We start from the raw sequence: 21,328 nt of genomic DNA on the forward strand, positions 1-21,328 counted from the left end.
TCTTCTAAAGCAGTCTACTGGTTCAGTAATGACAGATAATAACAACCTATGCTTTTCCAAAGGAAATTTGCATATTTAAAAAATATTGACTATAATAACTTGCATGCTGCGCATTACATACTTATGCATATAAGATTTCAGTCTTCCTTTTTTTAAAAATAACTATGTTTGTATTTACTTTATAAAACTCTGATAGTGGGGATATTGGCCAAGTTTTCGTTAGTAACATCTTAGAAGTCCTTTGAGAACTCAGTGTTTATGTATATTTTCTTAGCAACACTGGAGAGCTAAATCTCAAGTACATTCATGAGGAAAATTCTAAAAACATAAGTAAACAGATGGAAAATTATTAATATCTCAAGACTGTTTAATGTTGTATAATAATGGCTCCATGTAATTTTCTTCATACTTTTGGTATAATTTTTCATTTCTAGTCTCGCAGTATAAACATGTATGTTTTCTGTCTGTTCTAGTAAGAACAATTATTACCAGAACCAAATGAATCTAATCCCCTATGTTCCATTTGATTATCCTGAACAATGCCACTCCTTGCTCAGAACTTAAAGTACTCACATAATTAAATACAAAAGAGGTTTCTAACTTAAGCAGGAAATGGTTTCTGCTGCTTTTCAAGGATAAATTAGGTATTAATATTACAAATGTAGAAGAATGTTTTACAGTCTCTAAGGGACTCCTACAGATTTGACCAGTCAATTATCTGCAGACTTTTAACTGTCTAAAACAGTTCCTCAAAGAAAACAGCTGTCTCATCTTAAGAGTCAGGATGCTCAATAGAGGCTATGGAAAGAAACACGCCTTCTGTAAATAATATGAATTAATTAACTATGAAAGAAATAAAGTCCTAAAATGTGTTTATTTTTCCACAGTATTTAATTTACTGTCATGTATTTTTTAACTAAGTATTTGTTGAATTCTAACCTTAGCCTCTGGTGAAATCCTTTTTCTACTTACACAGACATGATGAATTTAGTGTCCCAAAAATGTTTGCATTAAGTTTTGCAAAGCAGCAATATGTAATTTTTCGTTTTTAAAATTTCTTTCCTATTAAAATACCTATTTAAGAGCGAAATGTCAGGCAATGCTATGAGATCAGGAGACTAAAAACCTTCCTATAAATTAAATTTTAGTCAGATATCTTTAGCCTTTGCTCTGTAACCAGCAATTGGACCCTGTTTAGAATCAGAATGAATCTTTTGGACAGAAGCTTTATTTTTATTGCATTTGCAAAGATTTGCTACATTGTCTCTTTCTTAATGGGTACTACTCACTCTTTCATAAACCAAGTATTTTTCTAAGTCGAAGACTTGGCACTTTGCTCAAGTATTCTGTTTTAAAGTGAGATGCTGATGTAGGCACTAGTGTCTTCTCTCTGGTGACCAGTGGCAGGACTGAGGGAATGGCCTGAAGTTGTGTCAGGAGAGGTTTAGGTTGGATATCAGGAAATGTTCTCCACCCAGAAGGTGTTTGGGCACTGGAGCAGGCTCCCCAGGGCAGTGGCCACAGCAGCAGCCTGACAGAGCTCAAGAAGCATTTGGACAATGCTGTCAAGCACGTGGTGTGATTCTTGGGGCTGTTCTGTTCTGGGCCAGAAGCTGGACTTCAATGACCCTTTTGAGTTCTTTCCAGCTCAGGATATTCTATTATTCTAAGTGTCTTTTCAAGTGGATTGAAATATCCATTCTTTCCAGTAGCAGCCTATAGCTGATACCATTACTCCTAGAAGCCGTAGAGCTCTGTAGAAACTTGAAGAAACAATATGGAGCACCAGACTTTTAGTTTGTTGTCTCTTTAGTGCAGTGCATTATCTTATTCTCTTTTAGGGTTAGTACTGTTCTGGTGTCTCTCATTCTGTCTTGATCCAGCTATGCTTTGCAGTGATGTTGTGAACCACTTTAATTTGCTTGTGCCTTGCTTATGTGCCGTTGCTGCCCTCCAGCAGCATTGGTCTCTCTATGTTCATTCTTTCCACTTTGTAGCCAAGTGCACCTGATGCCAAGAGCTCTCATAAATGTTTTGTTGTGCTGTCATCTTTCCTACTACTTGTATTGACTGCTGTACCTCTTCAGTAGAGAAGAGAATATTAAATGTGAGAGTGCCCTGACACTTCTGAACAATGATCTGAGGCACAGTGCAGATCAGAGGGTTGCTATAATAGATTTTGTTGGCTCTTTTCAGGGTTACTATTTAAGCACTAAACAGCAAGTGAACTATTTTATTTGCATTTAGTTACTATTATCTACAAACTGTAACACTAATAATGATAAGTAGTCAGACAGCAATAAGATTTCTTTCAGCCCCAAATGCATTTGTTGTAATCAGAGAAGATAATTTAGGGTGAAGTAGTGATCATTAATCTAGGATTTCTAAACTGTCCGAAGACCTCCAGCTGCTGAGAAAATGGAAGAGTTCTTTTGCTGGAGTAGTTCTTTTGCTGCAGAAACTCTGCTGAGATGAAAAATTTGGCAATTTCCCTTATTTGGTTAATACCAAACAAAGCCCTGCTGGTTCCTTATGGACATGTGCCCTGTACTCAGTATGGTTGCTTTGTATCACTCCAAGGCTCAATACTTTACAAAGCTGCATCTCTCCTATCCCTTATAAATTGTGTCATTAGATTATTTTTTAATGTTATTTTCTTTTTCTGGAATTGTTTGTGAATTGATTTACATACTATCAGATGCAGGTAGATACTGTGCTGTGAAGAGAATGACCTTTGGCAATATACAACAAAAATGCTGAAAATTAAATTACCTTTTCCTCTCTCAGTCTTATAAATCTAATGCTATTAGTAGCTAAGGAAATGACATCCACTAAAAAAAAATATGACTTTTATCCTGTTGGTGTCCTTTTTAACTTTGTATTTTGCAACCTTTTTTTTTGGCTTTATTCATAGCGAAAGTGAGTCTCATGACCTTTCTTTTTGGTGATTATTTTACAGTGAGTTTAATGCAGCAATTCAAATCCAAACCTATTAAATAGCCTGAAAAAAAGAATTGCTCTAAACAATGCCCCCTTTTCAATATTTGTGAGGTGCTTGCAATATTCTTTGCTCTTATACAATAAATAAATAAACTGAAAGAAGCCAGTTTTTAATTGTGAAGCCCCATATTTCTTTGGGGACAGTGCAATGTAAATCTCGTTGAGAACACAATGACTGTGGTGATATGACATCCCAATAGAAATCAGTGTCCTCCTTAGAGAATATGGGACTTGCAGCTGTGGGAAAAACACCTTGGAATTGATAGGAAGTCCTGCAGCAGGCACAGGTCTGTGGTAGCAAATGTTTAAATAAAAGCCACAGACTCACTGAACTTTCATATTAACAGGAGGACAGAGGCGCATCACTTTGAAAGAAAATCCCTGGTGCAAGTGTTCACAACAGAGAGTTACTGGGCATTTTGCTTTGGCAAACTGTGCTCTTTTCAACAGAAGAGGTCCCTTAACAGAGACTTTAGGAGAGTACAAATTAGGATCAGATCCTTTATCTTCCATTCTGGACAATGGAAGCCTTCTACTGACTCCACATCCACTCCTTGGACTCACTGTGCATTTCAGCCTATATTTAACTCCTTTTAAAGTAATTATTTACTTTTTTTATCTTGAGGTCTCATCTGTGTTATGGTATACAGTACAGCTTTTCTGCCATATAGGATGAAGCTTTAGCAGCTCTGTGAGGATCAATAAGGCAAAGCAATAGTATTAATTCTGAAAAACCACTATTCCTTCTGTAAAGCATTACATCTGTATCTCTCCCTTTTTAATAATAATAATAATAATAATAATAATAATAATAATAATAATAATAATAATAATAATAATGATAATAATTCCCTTTTTTTAATGGTTGATATGATGGGATTTAAAGCTCTAATGGTTAACCTTGAAAAAGTACCCTTTGGACATGGACATGTTTTTAAACACTAAAAGTCACTGCAGATTTGCTGACACAAAGCTGTGGACATACTTAGAAGACTATGGATAACTTGAAATACTTCTGACAATTTTGAAATAAAATCAGTCTGTCATGATGAGTCTATTTTCATTCAAAATGAGGACAACCATAAAAAGACACACTGAATCTTTACGTTTATTATTTATTAGTTTCCAAACTGTAAAATCATTTTTAGACAACCATACTTATCTAAATTCCTTTTCTTTCAAAATTTGACACTGATTCTTGATAGATGAATTACTTTTTCTATGGCTTCTCTCTTTCTATGCTGAGCTTCAGACTGAAGAAGATCTTTACTGTAGAGTTATGAACCTGTGAAAGCAAGGGCTACAGTAAAACTGCTGATGCAGTGTTAACTACAACAGCATGAACAATTGAATAGTTATTTCATTCACAATGAAAATACTTTAAAGGACTTCCTAAGGTATTTTTAGAGGTGGCAGATAGAGGACTGTGAGCCAAGAATATGAACTAAATGGTCTCATAAACTGCAGCAATACCTTTGTTTAAACTATGACCTTCCTTTTATTTTTTCCTGATAATTATTTATTCTAATTGTTAACCTTCTTGTATGGCATGACCATAAGTAAATAGTTATTCTATATAGTGAAAATTCTTTGAATTCTTTACATCTGCTTGCTTGGTAGGAATACCGCAACATGTATGTCTGTGGTTCTTGCCTTTATGGGACATGGGCAAAAAACTTAGAGATGGTAACTTGAATAACTTAAGGCACATTATTATATTAATTGATTTGTCCTGATCCAAAATAGTTATTCTAAAGGCAAATTAAAATAAAATTAGAGAGGAAAGTAAAATGAGAACAGTGTCAGAACAGTTCTGGAAGGCACTGTGTGGTCAGTAAGATGTTTGAGTTGGGGAAGGAAAGAAAATGAGAGAAATGAACCATGATTGGTTCATTTGGATACAGATACCCTGTTAATCAGTCTTGAAAGTAAAATCAGAACTAATCTCCTTTATGTTTTTCCCTATATTTATTCCTGAAATCATTTGGTCTGGGAGACATTCTTGCTGTGAGAGGATTTGAGCTTGTTTTGACACATATGATCAATCACAGGAGTGATACAAAGAAATCCTTACTGTTTCTCTCAATGTATTTCAGTATAGAGCCAATAATTATCAAAGTAACACAGAAACATAGAAATGAAGAAAAGTATAGTAACTTTATAGTAAAAGTATGTTTCTATGTACATAAGTATACACAGAAACATACAAATGAAGAAAAGTATAAGATAATAAAAGATAAGATAATGAAATCTGCTTAGCCACTCTTCTCACAAGATTTAAAATTGATGTTTCTCCACAAATTTACATAATTTCTCCAAAGATATCTTTTGCCTTTATTCATCCTTCCCCTTGCCAGGATTTTAATTTTATTACTGTCATATTAGTATGTTAAAATGCAATTTAGAACTTTAGGACCTTTAGATTCTTGCCATTGGCAGGTATCTAAAGTTGCAAGGTGTGTCTTTCTGTGTCTTTTAATTACATGAATGAACTCAGAATGACAGAGTTTTGTAGATTATTTATAGTTTCAAAGGTCTCCTGAGTCCTTTTGATGCACACTTACTACGGTTCAGTTGTTCTCCTAAAAAAATCTCACAGAAAACATATTGAATAGTTTTTGAATACTGCAACATTTTGGTAAGAAAATGTAAAGCTGAAGCAGATAAGATAAAAGGATAATATTTACAGTGGATGGGGTATCAAGTATTGCATTTGCTATTTCTCAATTGATGCATTGTATTAAGCAAATTCAGTTTTGCAGTTTCTCAAATGTCTCATTTTCAGTGTAAAATGAGAAGTTATATTTTCTTTTCATGAAATAAATCACAATATAATTTCTCAGTTCCTATTTTTCCCATTCCATAGGCCACAATTTTGAATTCTCCTGTCTCTCTCTCCATCCTAAAAATAAAAAGAACCAAAAGCTCCAAATAAAAATGCGCAATGAAAAAACCCCAACCCTTCTGTAAAAAGGTTTATTTTATGAGCTGATAATTTTAATATATTCAGGGAATATAAATAATTATTTTTTCTCAGATTTAAAATTAAAGTTAAGTAGCAATACCTTTGTCAAAGACCAAGTTGATAGTGACAAATGAGACTCAAGTAAAATATGTAGTTCCATGACATCCTGTCTGTCCTCCTGTTAATGCAGAAAAGTTTCTCAAAGGATATATTAAATAATAAATGCCATTTGGCTTTAATAATTTTAGTAGTGTAATTCCTACTCCTTCTCTTCTGGGATCATAGCATAGCACAGGAAATCTCCTAGGACCTAATTCTGCCAGTTTTACCCTGAACAGTCATTTAATTCACCATAATCCCACGGAAATATATTTAGGGATTTGTAAAGGAAGGTGCTAGTCAAAATGAAAGATATGTCCTATACAAACAAGTTACGATTGCTATTTTTAACTTTCTAAAATAATTTTACTTCTAATGTGTACTCTCAATTCAAAATGTGTTGTGGGAAGAGGAGGAAGACAGGTTATTCACTTTGATTATTTACAAATATTCATAGTTTTCACTTTTTCAAATCATAGGTAATCAAAGTGATGCAGTAATTTCTCTTATAAATCACTGCTCTTCCCTGCTTATTGACTGGTCAAACATTATACTTCTCTGATTAAGCTTTCTTCTTCTGTCTGTGGAAATCTGAAGGAAAAAGAATTATATCAGTCCTTTCCAAAATCAAGAAAAAATAAGGGAATTTTTTCCCACTTTTTGTTCCATTAAACGTCTGTGAAGAATTTCCACAATTTGAAGCAGTTTGTGTGCTGATTACCAGCAAATTCTGTGACTGTCAACCCATCCAGATCTGACCTATTTGAAATACTAAACCTATTAAAAAACCTATTGAGTCCCTAAGCAGTAAATTTCAACACAGTAGCATAATTTTCCTGGTGTACTGTTAATATGTGCTATGGTAATTCTCCACACAAAGCATGGTGCAACTTGAGTAGAAATATTTGCAATTTCTTTTCTAGCGGAATACTTGTTGGATTTGAAGCAGGAGACCAGAACAGGAGACAAGATAAGATAATTATATTTGCATTTCTCACTTTTACTACTCATTAAATGCTGATCTTATTTCATTTGACAAGGTAGGCAAGAGTCTCCCATTTTATAGATGTTTCACAGGCATTTCTTATTTTTTATCCACACTACTTCTGAAATGAAGATACTCATTCAGAATGCTTTAGACGATCTGTTGATTATATTCCTTTTCAAAGCTGAATAAACCTCATTGACAAAATTCTGCTTTCTAGAATTTATAGCTTTAGAACATCAGTATATTTATCTATAATGTACAGAGAAGAAGATATCCTCAAGTCATGATCCTATTTCACCAGGGGACTTTCTGGAAGAAACAAATGTGTTAAATGCTTATTTAATTCTGCTGACATTTTGGTTCCAAAACCCAGACAATCTACTTTCTTCTTTCAGGCTTGAGTCCTTGCTCATAGTTTTCCTGAATATAGTGTGTGATTAATTTTAAATTGCTTCAGTGATTTCTTTCAAGAACACCTGGTGGATGATGCCTCATATTTATCTGTCCCTGTAGGGACAGATAAATATGAGGAATTCCCCTGTAAGGGAACATTAGGGCAGAATTGCACTTCACCTATATAAGCATTCCTGTTCTGCACTACTCCAATATAGAGTAAGATATTTTCTCAGATGAACTTAATATCTCTGTCTATCTTAAACACAGAGCACAGATTATGAGTTTTCTAAAATAGAAAACTTGCTTGGAAGCAATAGGTATTTGCATTTTCAACAGCTATTTCATTTTAATTTTACTTGAATATCTAGTCCATCAAAACATAATCTCTCCTTTCAGAGGCTTTCTTCTCAAAGCCTTATTAGCCATGAATCAAATACTACATTATTTCCTCACACAAATAACAACTGAAGTCATTAGTGGAAGACAAAGCAGCAGAATGAAAAGAAAGATTGGAAGGACAGCAAGTTAGAAGGTTAAAAATAACCATGGAAAACAGCATAGCTACCTGTGACAAATTACCAGACTGGAGCTTGGAATCTGGCCTTCTCATTCCGCAAAATTAAGAAAGCTTGGCAAGACCTTTTAGCTGCAGAACTAGTTAAAAGTGGTCCTGTGCTTTTATTCTGAAAGAGTGCTAAAGCACAGAAATGCTGGCTTTACCTTTCTTTTTCATTATTATGAACTGTATTTTTCCATTTCATCATTTTTCAGCCATAGGGCCTTCAAAATAGCTTTTCACTTAATTAAATCAAATCAATTTTAAATTAAATAATGTGTCTTCTTTTGAGGAAATTTATTTAATTATACATGGTTTAAAATATTAATTACTTGTGGCCCATATTTTAAAGGAGTAACTGGCATTGGCCATAGATTGATTATTTCCTAGTCCTACTTTCTCTCCCAGGAAATCCAGAATTCAGTTGGATCGTGCAGCCTACCCCCAAACACAGGGAGATGTAAAACTAACCCATTTGTCTGTTGATCAAACTGGATTAAATAAAAAGGAAAAAAAAGTGTTTCTGGATTACTTATCTTGGGCCCAGAAAATAACCTGCTTGACTGCTGTCATCCAGACTTAGTTCAATCAAAACTTACCTCTGGAGTGTACTTTTGTTACAAGAAGTAATGAATGACCTAAGGGTGTAAGAAAGACAGAATTGTAGGTAGATGTAAATTAATTAGATCTATTTTGTACATTTTGAATTACGTTACATGTGGCTGATATAAAACCTACTGACTTCTGACCTACTGTGTTTCCAGCGTAGCAGTTTCAGATTTGTAGAAGCCAATACGTGGCCAGACATTGGCACTGTCTTGCTTGGTGAGGACAGAAAATTCCTTCTTCAAATATCTGTGGTAAAATGGAGTCCATCCTAATACTAGTGGAGAATTTGTTTTGTCTGGAGTGTCTGTGAGTGCCAGTCTTGGACTCACCTTAAAAGAGCAAACTGAGGTCAGTGTGCTGAACATGTGAGTCCAATGAAGAATTAATTTCACTTAATGCTGGATCAGCATCTCTCAGAAGTCATGTGAATATTACAATTCATGTCAGAGGACTAGGCCAGTCACTGCTGTTGTTTATTCAATTTCAGATTTCACATGGATTGGGAATTTTCTGGCTCCCTCTTCTGAGGATACATAAGAAAATCTTGTTTTGTTTGAAGTAAAGGGGAGATAAGTGAAACTTCTAAGTGTTATTGGGAGGAGCTAAGTAAGATAAATAAATAATCATTATTTTTATATTAGAAATATAAGATTTGTAAAAAAAAATAATGCTTGCATGATTACCTCATAAATTGAATTGTTCATTAATAGTGGGATTCATTCAGTAATAGGGTGAGCTGTCCCTCATGCCATAATGAGAAGAAAATTAAATTAAACTATTTCCATTTTTACATGAAAAGAGTGCCCAGAAGCAAACATGTTTCATTGTAGTTATTACCTCCTTCCTGATCCAGTTATATCCTTTGTACTGTATTGCATTCAGAAACAAATTAAAATAATTTAATTGAGATTTTCAAAGTCAAATACATGGAAGTTAGGAAAAAATAGAGGTGGGCCTTAATTTTTGTCCTATGTGCTTGAATGAGCTTGAATGTACTAGGATCCTGTGGAAATGCTCATAAGGTAGGAACTTACTACCCTGTACCACAAGCTTTTATAATGTTGAATTTCAGGGCAATTTCTTAACATTTGCTCCTTCAGGAAAACAGTAAACATTTCCTGTGTGTAATTTACGAGTCTTCTTGCCCTATAGACTGCATTGCTTTCCCATATATAACAGCAATATTCCATCAGCCATCTAAGTATCTGAGCCAAAGGACTATCCTAGAAACCAAAGAAAGATGGTCAGAAAAAGGTTTCAATTTGTTCTACGTTTCGTTTTTTCCGACCTGAGATTTAATGATCTCTACCTTCCCAAAATCGGGATACAAACTAACTGTGACTTATGGCATTTGGAAAGAGCAATTGCTCCTTCTATACCTTGCTACTCTCCCTTTGAGTTTCTAGTTTAATAGGCATAGCTACTATTGTTTGATTGGAAATACAGATTGAATCCCTAAATTATGTATTTGGCAGTATTTGGCAGTGTTTGCCATACAGGCACCTTTTTCTATTAGTACAGGGACTAGGGAAAAATGTTGGCAATTTAATGGTTTGCATTTTAGAAGAAGCTCAAAACATCATGGAGAAAATGACATCTCAGTAATAGAGAATTTCCATGCAAAACACAGAAAACTTTCACACTAGAACTATGAGGATAGTACAAGGTTCATGGTTAATGTCCCAAGAAACATTGCAGTAAACTGTTAAAAATGTTACTGTGTTCTTATTTGCTGCTTTCTAGAGAGAAATGGGAAAATAAGGTTCACTGTTAGGCTGAAGAGGAGAGGAGAAAAAGCATCACTGCTAAAAATGGTATTTAAAAAAAAAGAAATTTTTGTTTAAGTCCTGCTAGTAAATATACCTGAAAACATTCCTTTAATTTCTCTTGAGTGCTTCTTAAAAGTAAAATTCTTATTTTGTACAAATGGTGAGAATTCTCTATTGTTTCTTGACTTTCACCTTATTTACCAACATTAAATATATGCTTTGGGAAAGAAAGGGCAAGAATGCTGTCACTACATGTCTTTATGTATTTCCCTCAGATACCTAAATTAGCAACCCTAATTTATTGAAGTGTTTATGAGGCTTTCATGTGATTCCAGCTGTAACACATTATTGACTTTCTTTGGTGTCTCTTTCATCCTGTGAATCTCTGTTCCATCCCAGTTACCTCTTCCTGCCCCTGCATCACTTCTGCTCTGGCATGGGCACTTGTGCAGCTGTGTAGAAATAAAGGCTGGGAAACTGACTTTTCTGAAATTACAGCCATTCATATCATTTTTTCTTCTGTGCAATCACACAGCTATTCCAGGTGAACACAGGGCACTGCACCCAGCTCAGCAGACGAGAGTAAGGGGCAGTTACTTAAATTACCACTGGGGCACCTGGTGCATAGCTAGTGAATTCTGATTTCCTGACTTTGTAAAGTCAAAATGTGCCAATAATGTACTGTTTGTTATTAGCACTAATTTATTATATACTTAAATGATCTTGATGTTACTTCTAGAGGCTCAGTAAAAATAGATATTTTTCCATACAGAAATTCTGAATTATTCACTAACTTTGAACATGGTCTAATGCCTAATGCTTAATTTCAGTAGTCAAAAAATAGTGTTTTCTTAAACTAAGATCAGCATTTTGTTTATTACATATACATTTCTGAACTCCCTAAACCCTCTTCTGTTAAATGCTCAGAAAATGCTAATTTATAAAATCTCTGGTTAGAAGAATCTATTTTCCACTACATTTCAAGTTTATTACATTATTTTTCATAATTGATTTCTAAATTAATTTATCTTAATTAAAGAAGATTTGGTACACTGATTCTTATCTTTTCATTAAATAGCATCTCTAAAATTTTCAGTGTGTGGTGTATAGTTTATTTGCCATGATAATGATGTGATGTGAAGATCCCTTTTCTGTGAGAATGTTTTACTGAATAGTCTGTCAAATTCTCTTCCTTCCATTTATTTCACGTGCATTGAGAATCTTTAAAACTAACTGCTTGTGATTTTTCATGGAACTTCTGTACCAATGCAGCCAGCATAACAAATAAAATTACCCCTGAGCTTTCAGCATTCTAATTCCTGCACTCTAATTTTATGACTACTTAAAAAAAAAAAGAATAGCATTTCAATGATTTTTAAGCAACATAGAAATTTATGTCAAAAATAAGGTATTATGAGAAATGATAATAAGATGTATCTTACCTTCCTCATTCAAGTTTGAATTACCTTGCTGTTATTAACCAAAATGACACTGTACAAAGAAACAAAAATAATGAAGAAAATATTGCCCTGTATAATGGAAAATAAATTGAAATTATCAGTTCAGAATGCTAAATTACATTAACAGTTTATCACTATTTACCTGTGAGAATGAGATTAGAATATTTATGAATCCAGACAGAATTGAAGCTGGGGTTTTTTTATGAATTGTTGCATTCTGAAGAGATTAATGTCAGTCAGATCACTGAAAATCTAATCTAGTTGTTAGAAATATCCATTTCAAATGGATTTCCTTGTATCTATTTTGATGCTGTGTTGAACAACTTTATATAACTTCTAGAGTATAAAGAAAGCAATATTTAAAACATTGCAGATAAAGGTGTAGAACAACAGAAAAAGAAACAAGTAAAGAGAAGAAGAGAGAAAGTAAAGAGAAGATGTTTTTCCAGTTATACTGAAGTTTGAAAAAAAATATGAAAAAAGCAGGATGGAGCCCCAGCCTTTTTTAGATTGCAGTCTTGACATTGCAGTAGGCCCTATATAATCAAACCTCATTCAAAGAAGAGATCCTCATGAAATGGACTTTAGTTTTAATATGGTGCATTCTTTTCTGGATCGTCTTTGGCAGTCTGAAACTGCATCTTTCAAAACCAATCTGCTCTGTGTTGATGCAGCAAGCTAATAACAGCAAATAAATGTTCTGTTTATGAAAGCATATGGCAACCTTTATTTTTGTAAGATAGCAAAACTTACTATGAAGTTCATGTATAAATAAAAACTTAATTCAAGGAAAATATGAACACTTGAGAGGAAATAAAACACGGAGCAGCTTTGATTTATAAAATCTGATAAAATATTATTTCTATTGAAAATGTGGAAATGGGAACAATTTCCCTTCCTCTCTTCATGATTCATATACATTTATATGTTCCTGAATAAATGATCAGTATGTATCTTCTAATAACCACTCACCTATTAATAAAACAGATATGATATGCAAGTTGAACTAATAATTTATTTTCCATAGCACTAAAGCTTTTTGCACATAACAGTTAAATTAGTGAGATGTATTAGGATTTGAACACTGGAAAATAGACCATAAATAAGCAAAAGCTGGAAAAGAAGAGGCTGCTGATATTAAATCCTTCAAAAATCTTGGTGCATATTTCCGTCCACCTGTGACACGGAGATGATTTTGTTTAAAGAACAAGCAAACTTGCATAGTGGATTGTACATATGGCCCCCATTAAATGATATCTTCACTACTATGATTTCATAGCATTTCCTGTTCCAGTGCTGCAGGCAGCCTTGTTACCAGATGCCAGTGGATATTTAGACCCATAGGAGCAGGCCAGATGAATAAGGTAGGCTGGTTTAATTTCAGGATTGCAATCTGTATTTAAAGGTTTATGTATTTAGGATAAAAATATGGAAAAAATACAGAATTATTAGAAAGAAAAAGTGGCAGTGAAAAAAGGGGTTAAAATAAATTGGTAATGGGTAGAATTTAAAAACAATCTATTCTCCAAAAATTGGCTTTGTTTTAAAAACATATCTATTTAAAGGATTATTCTAATTAATTTATTTATAATAGTCACAGGTCTGGTTTATAATATTTTAAAAACAAATTCAAGTTTTCCTATTGTACTAATTGAATAGTGCACTGAAGAGAGGGATTTACTCCTATATTATTAAGTTATTGATATTGCAAAATGTAGTAAAGGGCATAATAGAAGGAACAATATCAAGCATATATTTTATCCACGATCTTCTTTAAAAATACATTTTATCTATGTCAGTTTGTCTATAACTTCTTTTAACAGGGATTTCATTACAGCAACTTGTATGGGAGTTTATTTGGAGTACTTGCTCCAAAACCAAAAGGCAAAGATAGAATCTGTTGACTGCAAGAAATTAAAAAGATATTTCTTCTTTGCTTTACAACAGAAGTAATCTCTTTTATACTGGAAGAGGCTGAAGTGATTTGTGTTCTTTGGAGCTGAAGTTCATCAAATTAATTGTCAATTCAGCTTCACAGTATCCAGCTACCAAAGCCAGGCATTCAGCAGGAGTCCAGTGGGAACACAAATTTCAGTGCAGCCCCTATCACTCACAGGCTTTTCCAAGTTACCAGATATATATAGCAAATTGTCAGTTCTAATATCTCCTGGATTTTAATCTTTCTTTTTTAATATGAACTTAGAGGCCAACAACTTAACTGAAATTTCATATGAATCATGACTTCACACTTCATGTAGCTCCAGTGATATTGGATAAATGAGGATGCAAAAGAGAGCCGGGCTTTGCCCCGTGCCCACCTATTGCACATCTCTTGGTAAAGTGTAGAGTAATGCTGTCATGTTAGTGTGACACATTCCAGGTGTTTTTAGAATCCTCTCCATGTTTACACAACCATAGTGAAGACTGTTCAGTCCTGTTACATTAGAGCTCCTGTAGCAGTTACTTGCAGGTCTATAGCTTACTCTGAAGCAAACCACATCCCCACTCCACTCTTTGGTGTATTCTACAATTCCTCACCTTTACCTTACCTAGTCTGGTACAGACTCCTTAACTCATATAACCCATCTATTAAAGAATGAACTGGACTACAGGAATCTATGTTCCTGTCCATGTGCTGTACAGAGAACTATCACAGAGATATGTGATATATCACAGAGATAATGTAATATGGCCACAGTTGCTCAGATTAAGCATTTTGAAAGTGATGACATTAAAAAAAATTAGAATGCTCTTTCACTTAAGGAAGCTTTTAATCATAATTGAGAGAGCAAAAGGACCAATTTAGACATAAAATCAAGGAAAAAGGCTTTAACTCAAATGCTAGCTGAGGGCTGTAAGTCACTTAGGGAAGGAACCTGAGAGTTATACGTGTTACAGACAAGCAGAGACACTACCAAGTGCTTTGTGGTCTAGACCTTAATGGAAACAAAAAATGAGTTTGCAGATACATTGTCTTCTTTCTACCTGAGAGGGAATTAGTGAGGGAAGGATCTATAAGTAAAGGAGGAGTCTGAGAAAAAGGGATAAGAATGCTTTGGGATTCTTGAAGGTAAGAGGAAACAAATTTGAGGAGTCAAATTCCAGATCTAACAAAGTCAGCGGCAACATTCCCATTTACTTCATTAAGAGTCAGTATGAACAGAAATATGAACAGAATATGAATAAAGGAAGATTTCTCCAGTTTTGTGATGCAGTATCTTATGTTTATGTACAGTCTGTCTTCCACAGGGAAAGGCTTAGAAACTTCATACAATAAATAGAGTTCATGTTTCTCTGAAATGCAAGAGCATCAAAGATAAAAGGTTTAAACTTTTCAACACAGCAATCCAACAATACATAATTGTTTGCTACAGAAAACACAAAGTTGTTTCGATGACATATTTTGAGAACAGTGGAAATGTCCTTAATAAACTCAAGTGATCACCTTTGAAAGTCTGCTTTTGAAACAGTTCATGAGCTAATGCTGTAATTTACATTGCTGTAACAACAGATTCAGAGAGAAAAAGGTTTCCTGAATGTCAACGTCTCTTCCTTTATCATGCTTTTTTCCTTCAAAGGATGTGATTGCACTTTATATATTTATTTATTTATAGTTTAGAGTCTAATCATACCTGGAGCTCCTAGAGCCAGTACAAAAATAGAGTTATGGCACTGAAAAGAATTTTTTTACCTGGTGCTGTTTACTTCACTCACATATCTGTAAAACTATATATTTATAATTCAGGCTACATGTGTCCATGCAAGTATATATCAAAAATATAGCTATTTTTTTCCTCTCTCCCTGGAGAAAAATGTCCTCATTTTTTTGTTGGAAGTTTTCCAACTGATGAATTGTATAAAAAAGCCCCATAGACTGAGCTATGTCAGCTCTTTCTTCCCTTCCTTTCCTTTTCACTGAAAAACACATAAAATATTCAAATTCAGAACATGAAGCTCATATGAACAAGCCCTTGGTAGCCTGGGATATGAAGCTTTTTACAAAAGTAATCTGTGAGTTTTAAAAGACAAAAAAAATTTAAATTAAAAAAACAGGTATGTAGTAATTACTGCATCCTAAAAAAATCTTTTAAACTGTGGCTATATCAATAATTAAATATCTGCTGTTGATAGTTTATCATATAGATAATATAACTTGATTTCTAATGAATCAACATGTTGCTGTTAACCGTTGTGTGCCATAAATAACTACTTCTTTATTAAATGTAGAAGTCACCTAAACTTGATTAGATGCATTATATTTTGTGTAGGAAAAATTGATTTTAAAATACACTTGGAAAAGGGCACACAACAGCATAGCTTTCAGTGGCTTCACAGAACTATAAACCAGTAGACCTACTTAAAGTAGAGCTTTGGAAAGTATGAAGTCATGCTGAGGAGGGGACATGTTTCATTTCAAGATCTTAGGCAATATCTGATTGCAAAGCTAACTCCAACAATATTAAAATGGAAAGCTTTGACTATCTAAGACTCAGTATCTGAGAAAATTGATTATAAATTTTTATCTACCCTATAGTCTGCAATACAGAACACCTATATTTTAAATAAAATACATTATTTTGTAACCCATAAGCATAAATAAGTATTTTAGAGAATTATTCATCTGACATATTTAACATCTTGTGAAAAAGACAAAGTTTTAAACCAGTTCTTGGGAAAAAAGATTTAAAATATCTATATATATGATGTGGGGCAGATTACTTGTACCCTTCATTGTTATCATGCAAAGCACCACTGCTTGCTGTGTAGTATTTTTGTAAAATGTGCTATGTATTATCACCACTGAATTAAATACTCTAGCAAAGTATGATTTTTTTTAAAAGATAACTTATTAAGTTCCACAAACTGTCCTGACTTAATGAAAAGTTAGTAGGTGCATTATCTTACTGATTTTTTAATTTACTGTTATTACTTATTGGTACATTTGGATTTAAAATGTACTCAATTTCTGCTAGGAAAGCTATTTGTGATTACACTTATACTCACAGACACATTTATTATGTTTTCTGAAATGCTGAATATAGCTGTTTGAGAAAAGTTACAAGGCCATAAGTGGCTTATATTTAGTGTTAACTGTTTGGCTAAAAGGGAAATGTTGTGATTGGTCTTCTTTGACTGTAGCTGTACCCCACCCAGTGTTGCAGAAAAGCTCCTGAAGATGTTTGCTATAGAATTTAAGGAATTTTTGAACATCCACATTCTTCCACTCAGAGAAGTGTTAAAACTCAAAACCAGTTAAAGAACTGGTAAAGCTAAAAAGGCAACCAACCACTGAGCACAACAGTAAATACAGCATGTCTGAGAAACTCTTCTTAAGGAAATAGTACCACTGGGATTTTAAATGTGTAAATTCTTTATTTAGCTATAGTTAACTCTAAATATGATTATATAAATATTAAATATATATGCAAACTAGTTATACTTTTGGAAGTGAAGATATAATTTTGTTTCTCTTTTCTACAAAACTATAAAATTACTGCATCCCTTTTCTCCAATGAGAGATGGTTTAATCTTAAAATTTGTACTTAAATTGAAATGAAATTATTCTAGGAAGTTTTTGTTAATGACTTCTGATTTTGAAGGAGAAACCTACTACTTTTAAGAAAATAGATGTAATGGATTTTTTTCAAAAGGCTGTTAATTGGAAATATTTTTTCCCTGCGTTTATATACTTGAAGGTGAATCTCATTTTCTGAAGGAAGAAATAGCAAAATTACAGAAAAAAACCCTGCGTTTTCTTCAATAAAGTCAGAAATATTTGCAACCCATATAGGCATTCATAACCATTTTACTGAATACAATTTTTTAAAAATTGTATTTGACAGGATGTTGTGAATTCCAAATGTACGTTTATACAGATTATGCCAGAATGACACTTTTAAATATTAATTAGCTGTTCAAACATGTTGCATATCAAAGCACATCTGGTCTGTGGCAAAATGTGAAAAGAAATGGCACATCAGCTTTTAAGATACATTGATAGGGTCACATAGATCAGCTTGTTCCTATCTCTTCTCAGGGAGTTTCATCAGCATCTCACTTTTTATGACATAGTTTGCATTTTAGGAGACACTGTAGTGTATGCTGACATGCCAAAATTTTCTCAACAAAAAGTTGTTATCTGAGTGGTGAAGTAGAGCTTCAGGACTGGAGTATCTGGAGCTTTTCATTCCTGTCCCCAGGGGCTTTAAACTTGTATCCTCATGAGAGTCTGAGAGTTCTCAAGCACAGACAGAGCACACAGGCATGATGTCCTTCTGGTAAAGCTGTGCCACTGCACAGCCAGCAATGTGAGGTGCAAGGGGCAGAACTGAAATCAAGAAACAGAAGTCCTGGTAGTTCTGCTGGATAATAGAACTGTTCCTGGGGTGATGGAAAAGCTGGGGTTTTGTTTCTGTTCCCATGATGACTTTTTAGTCTGTTGACCCTGGCTGGAGGCCAGGCACCCACCAGAGCCACTCTATCACTCCCCTAAGCAGCTGGACAGGGCAGATAAAACATAATGAAGAGTTCATCAGCTGACATAAGGACAGAGAGAGCTCACTCACCAAATACCATCATGGGCAAACCGGGCTAAACTTAGAGATATTAATTAAATTTATTACTAACAAAATCAGAGCATGAAAATGAGTAGTAAAATATACCTTAAAAACACTCTTCCCCTTTCTTCTTCCTCGCTCAACGTCCTTCCCCAGTGGCAGAGAGAGACAGGCAAGGGGGGTTCTGGTTCATGACCTGAGGCTTCTCCTGCAGATCAGGGAGAGGAGTCCTTCCCCTGCTTCACCCTGGGGTCCCTGCCATGAGCAACAGCTCTCTGTAAATTGCTGCAATGTGAGTTCATCCCATGAGTCCTCCTAAAACTGCTGCAGCATGGGTCCCTCTTCCATGGGTGCAGTCCTTCAGGCACAGCCTGCTCCATGTGGGTCCCTCACAGGCTCCCAAGTCCTGCCAGCAAACCTGCTCCAGGGTGGGCTCCTCTTTGCACAGATCTGCAGGGCCCTGCCCCAGCACAGGCCCCAGCACAGGCCTTCCACGGGGCCACAGCCTCCTGCCAGGCACCCCCTGCCCTGGTGTGGGCATCCCCCATGGGCTGGGGTGGATCTTTGTATCCCCAGGGACCTCCATGGGCTGGGGGTGGATCTCTGTATCCCCAGGGACCTCCATGGGCTGGGGGTGGATCGCTGTGTCCCCAGGGACCTCCATGGGCTGCAGGGTCCCAGCTGCCTCACCATGGGCTGGCTGCACCAGGGGCTGCAGGGGAATCTCAGCTCTGGCACCTGCAGCACCTCCTGCTCCTCATCTGCACTGACCTTGGTGTCTGCAGGGCTGCTCCTCTCACGTGTTCTCACGCCACAATGACTTTTTTCCCGTTCTTAACAATGTTATCACAGAGACTTTACTGTCATTTCTGACCAACCCAGCCTTGGCCTGCAGAGCTGTCCTGGAGCCGGCTGCCATTGGCTCTGTCAGACATGGGGGAAGCTGCTGGAGCTTCTCACAGAAACCACCCCTGGAGTCCCTCTCCTACCAAAACCTGGCCATGCAAACCCAATACAGTCTTGTTCATCCAAAAGCTCCTGAATGCAGTGCATAAAAGCATGTGTTAGACACTTTTGTTGTAGATCAGATGAACCATATACTTGTCTGAGAGAGGCCATCTTTGACCCCTAGTCCCTGTAATTTTACATGTAATTTAGACCCCTGTCCAATTTAAGGTCAGGATAAGTAGGTCCCCTAAAACCATACCAATTCCCTTAATCCTTCACTTCCTTAGATCTGTCGTTGTTTTCAGGACAGGTAAAACAATTTTAAGTGAAATCAGCTTTTCATGTACAAAGGAATTGCTATTTTACAGTGATTTTTCATGTCTGGAAGTCCTGATAATATATGAAACGGGAAAATGCATGAAATGTAGGTAAAGACCTATCTGGAATACTATGTAAATACTTTGGGGAAAAGTGGTAAATGACAAAGCAGGTTTTGAGATAATATCCTCCAAGGTGATTTGGTACAGGCAGACAATTTATGACAATATCTTTATTATGGAAGAGTCAAAATTAGGCGCTCAGATACTAGAAATAAAAATTCCCTACCTTTAAATAAATATTTCTTTTTAAATGAGATTATTCAACATGAAGTGCTAAGAAATTGATATGAATTAACACAAATTTTTTCTGATCATTCACTGAGATTATAAAAATTCCCTTGTGGCCTTAGATAGAATTAGAGAAGCAAGAGTGTTATTGACAAGGACAAAAATGAAAGAAAAATAGTTTCTTTTACAAAATTCAGCAATACTAGTGCATAGCAGAAAAACTTCAGATTCTCATAGCTAATTAGCTGCTACATCAATAAACTGTCCAATAGTAAATAATAGAGATAGTCTATATTTTAGGTTACTTTAGTCAATGTTAGGTATCATATTAAGTTTGTGCCAAAACTTTATTAAATCAGATTTGTGTTATCACTTAAATGCATTTTTCTGCTTCATGTGTGCACTAAAATTCTGCTAGAGAAAGCACTGATAGGCAGCTTTTATAACTTATTTTTGTCTGTAAAAAATGAACAATGGTGACTGTAAAATTTGCCCTGCTTTCTATACAATGTCCTTCCACAAATCTGTGAAAACATTTCATAAATGCTTGGAAATAAATGGATAATTTCTTGAAGAATTAATTCCTAAATTTTTTGAAAATGCTGTTCTTAATATACTTCCTTTATTGTACCTCCCTTCCTCTTTTCTATAGTATTCCGATTTTCTTTTAAACAAATTCTAAGAGAGATTAGCCAGAATTCATGTGCTATGAAAGAAAGATCAGTGATTGGTCAAGTGATTGATTGAGCTGTGCCCCAAGTAAAGCTCCAGATTGTAGGCATTTACAATAAAGTAACCAAACGTACGTTCTTTATTCATTTGTCCCAAGCTAATCAGGTAGTGCCCACATATAATGTCTGCGTGTGAGCAGCTGAACCGAATTCTGGGGATCCCCTGACCTAACTCACCTACAGACACTTATGTCATGGTCCAGTTGTTATAATTATGGTGTTTAATGTGTTCTGATTCAGTTTTTTTCTCCTTCTGCGGGTCAGAAGTACATAGGCCTCTCACAGGACTTCTGCAATATATGCCGACCCAAATGGAGGTTTTGGATACTCCTGACTTCTCAGAAGGTTTTTTGTCTAGGTACATGGCAGGTTTATAAACTTTTATCTGAATCAATGGAGATCAAGGGCTTAGTCCACTCTCCAGACTGGAATGGGCTTTGCCACTAAAGGCAGAATTATAGGCCAAATGTTGAAGTCCATTCCTGCTTTCAGCTTTCCTAAAAAAAAGTTCAGTCTGTGCAGTGAACAAACCACTGTTGCCCCTTGGGGCAACAGTCTCCCTACAAGAATGCATTTTCTATTTCCTGAAAGCTTTCTCTTGCATTCCACCATCTCATGCCTGAACCTTTAGCTGGCACTAGA

The 21,328-nt window shown here is 35.1% G+C and overlaps 1 protein-coding gene across 17 annotated transcripts in view; it reads left to right on the forward strand.

Moving 5' to 3' along the window:
• GPC5 (glypican 5) overlaps nucleotides 1-21,328 on the forward strand; it is a 610,346-nt gene that overhangs the window by 354,987 nt on the left and 234,031 nt on the right. Inside the window, exon 8 of one of the 17 annotated variants that reach the window (XM_014267363.3) lies at nucleotides 6,988-7,110. The exons of the other annotated variants lie outside the window; for them this stretch is intronic. Within the exon in view, the coding sequence (XP_014122838.2) occupies nucleotides 6,988-7,043 (56 nt within the window). The 3' untranslated portion in view covers nucleotides 7,044-7,110. Of the gene's footprint in view, nucleotides 1-6,987; nucleotides 7,111-21,328 lie in introns of those variants that run through there. 17 annotated transcript variants of the gene reach the window in all.

This window comes from Zonotrichia albicollis, chromosome 2, assembly GCF_047830755.1.
Source record: "Zonotrichia albicollis isolate bZonAlb1 chromosome 2, bZonAlb1.hap1, whole genome shotgun sequence".
Classification (NCBI taxonomy): Eukaryota; Metazoa; Chordata; class Aves; order Passeriformes; family Passerellidae; genus Zonotrichia; species Zonotrichia albicollis.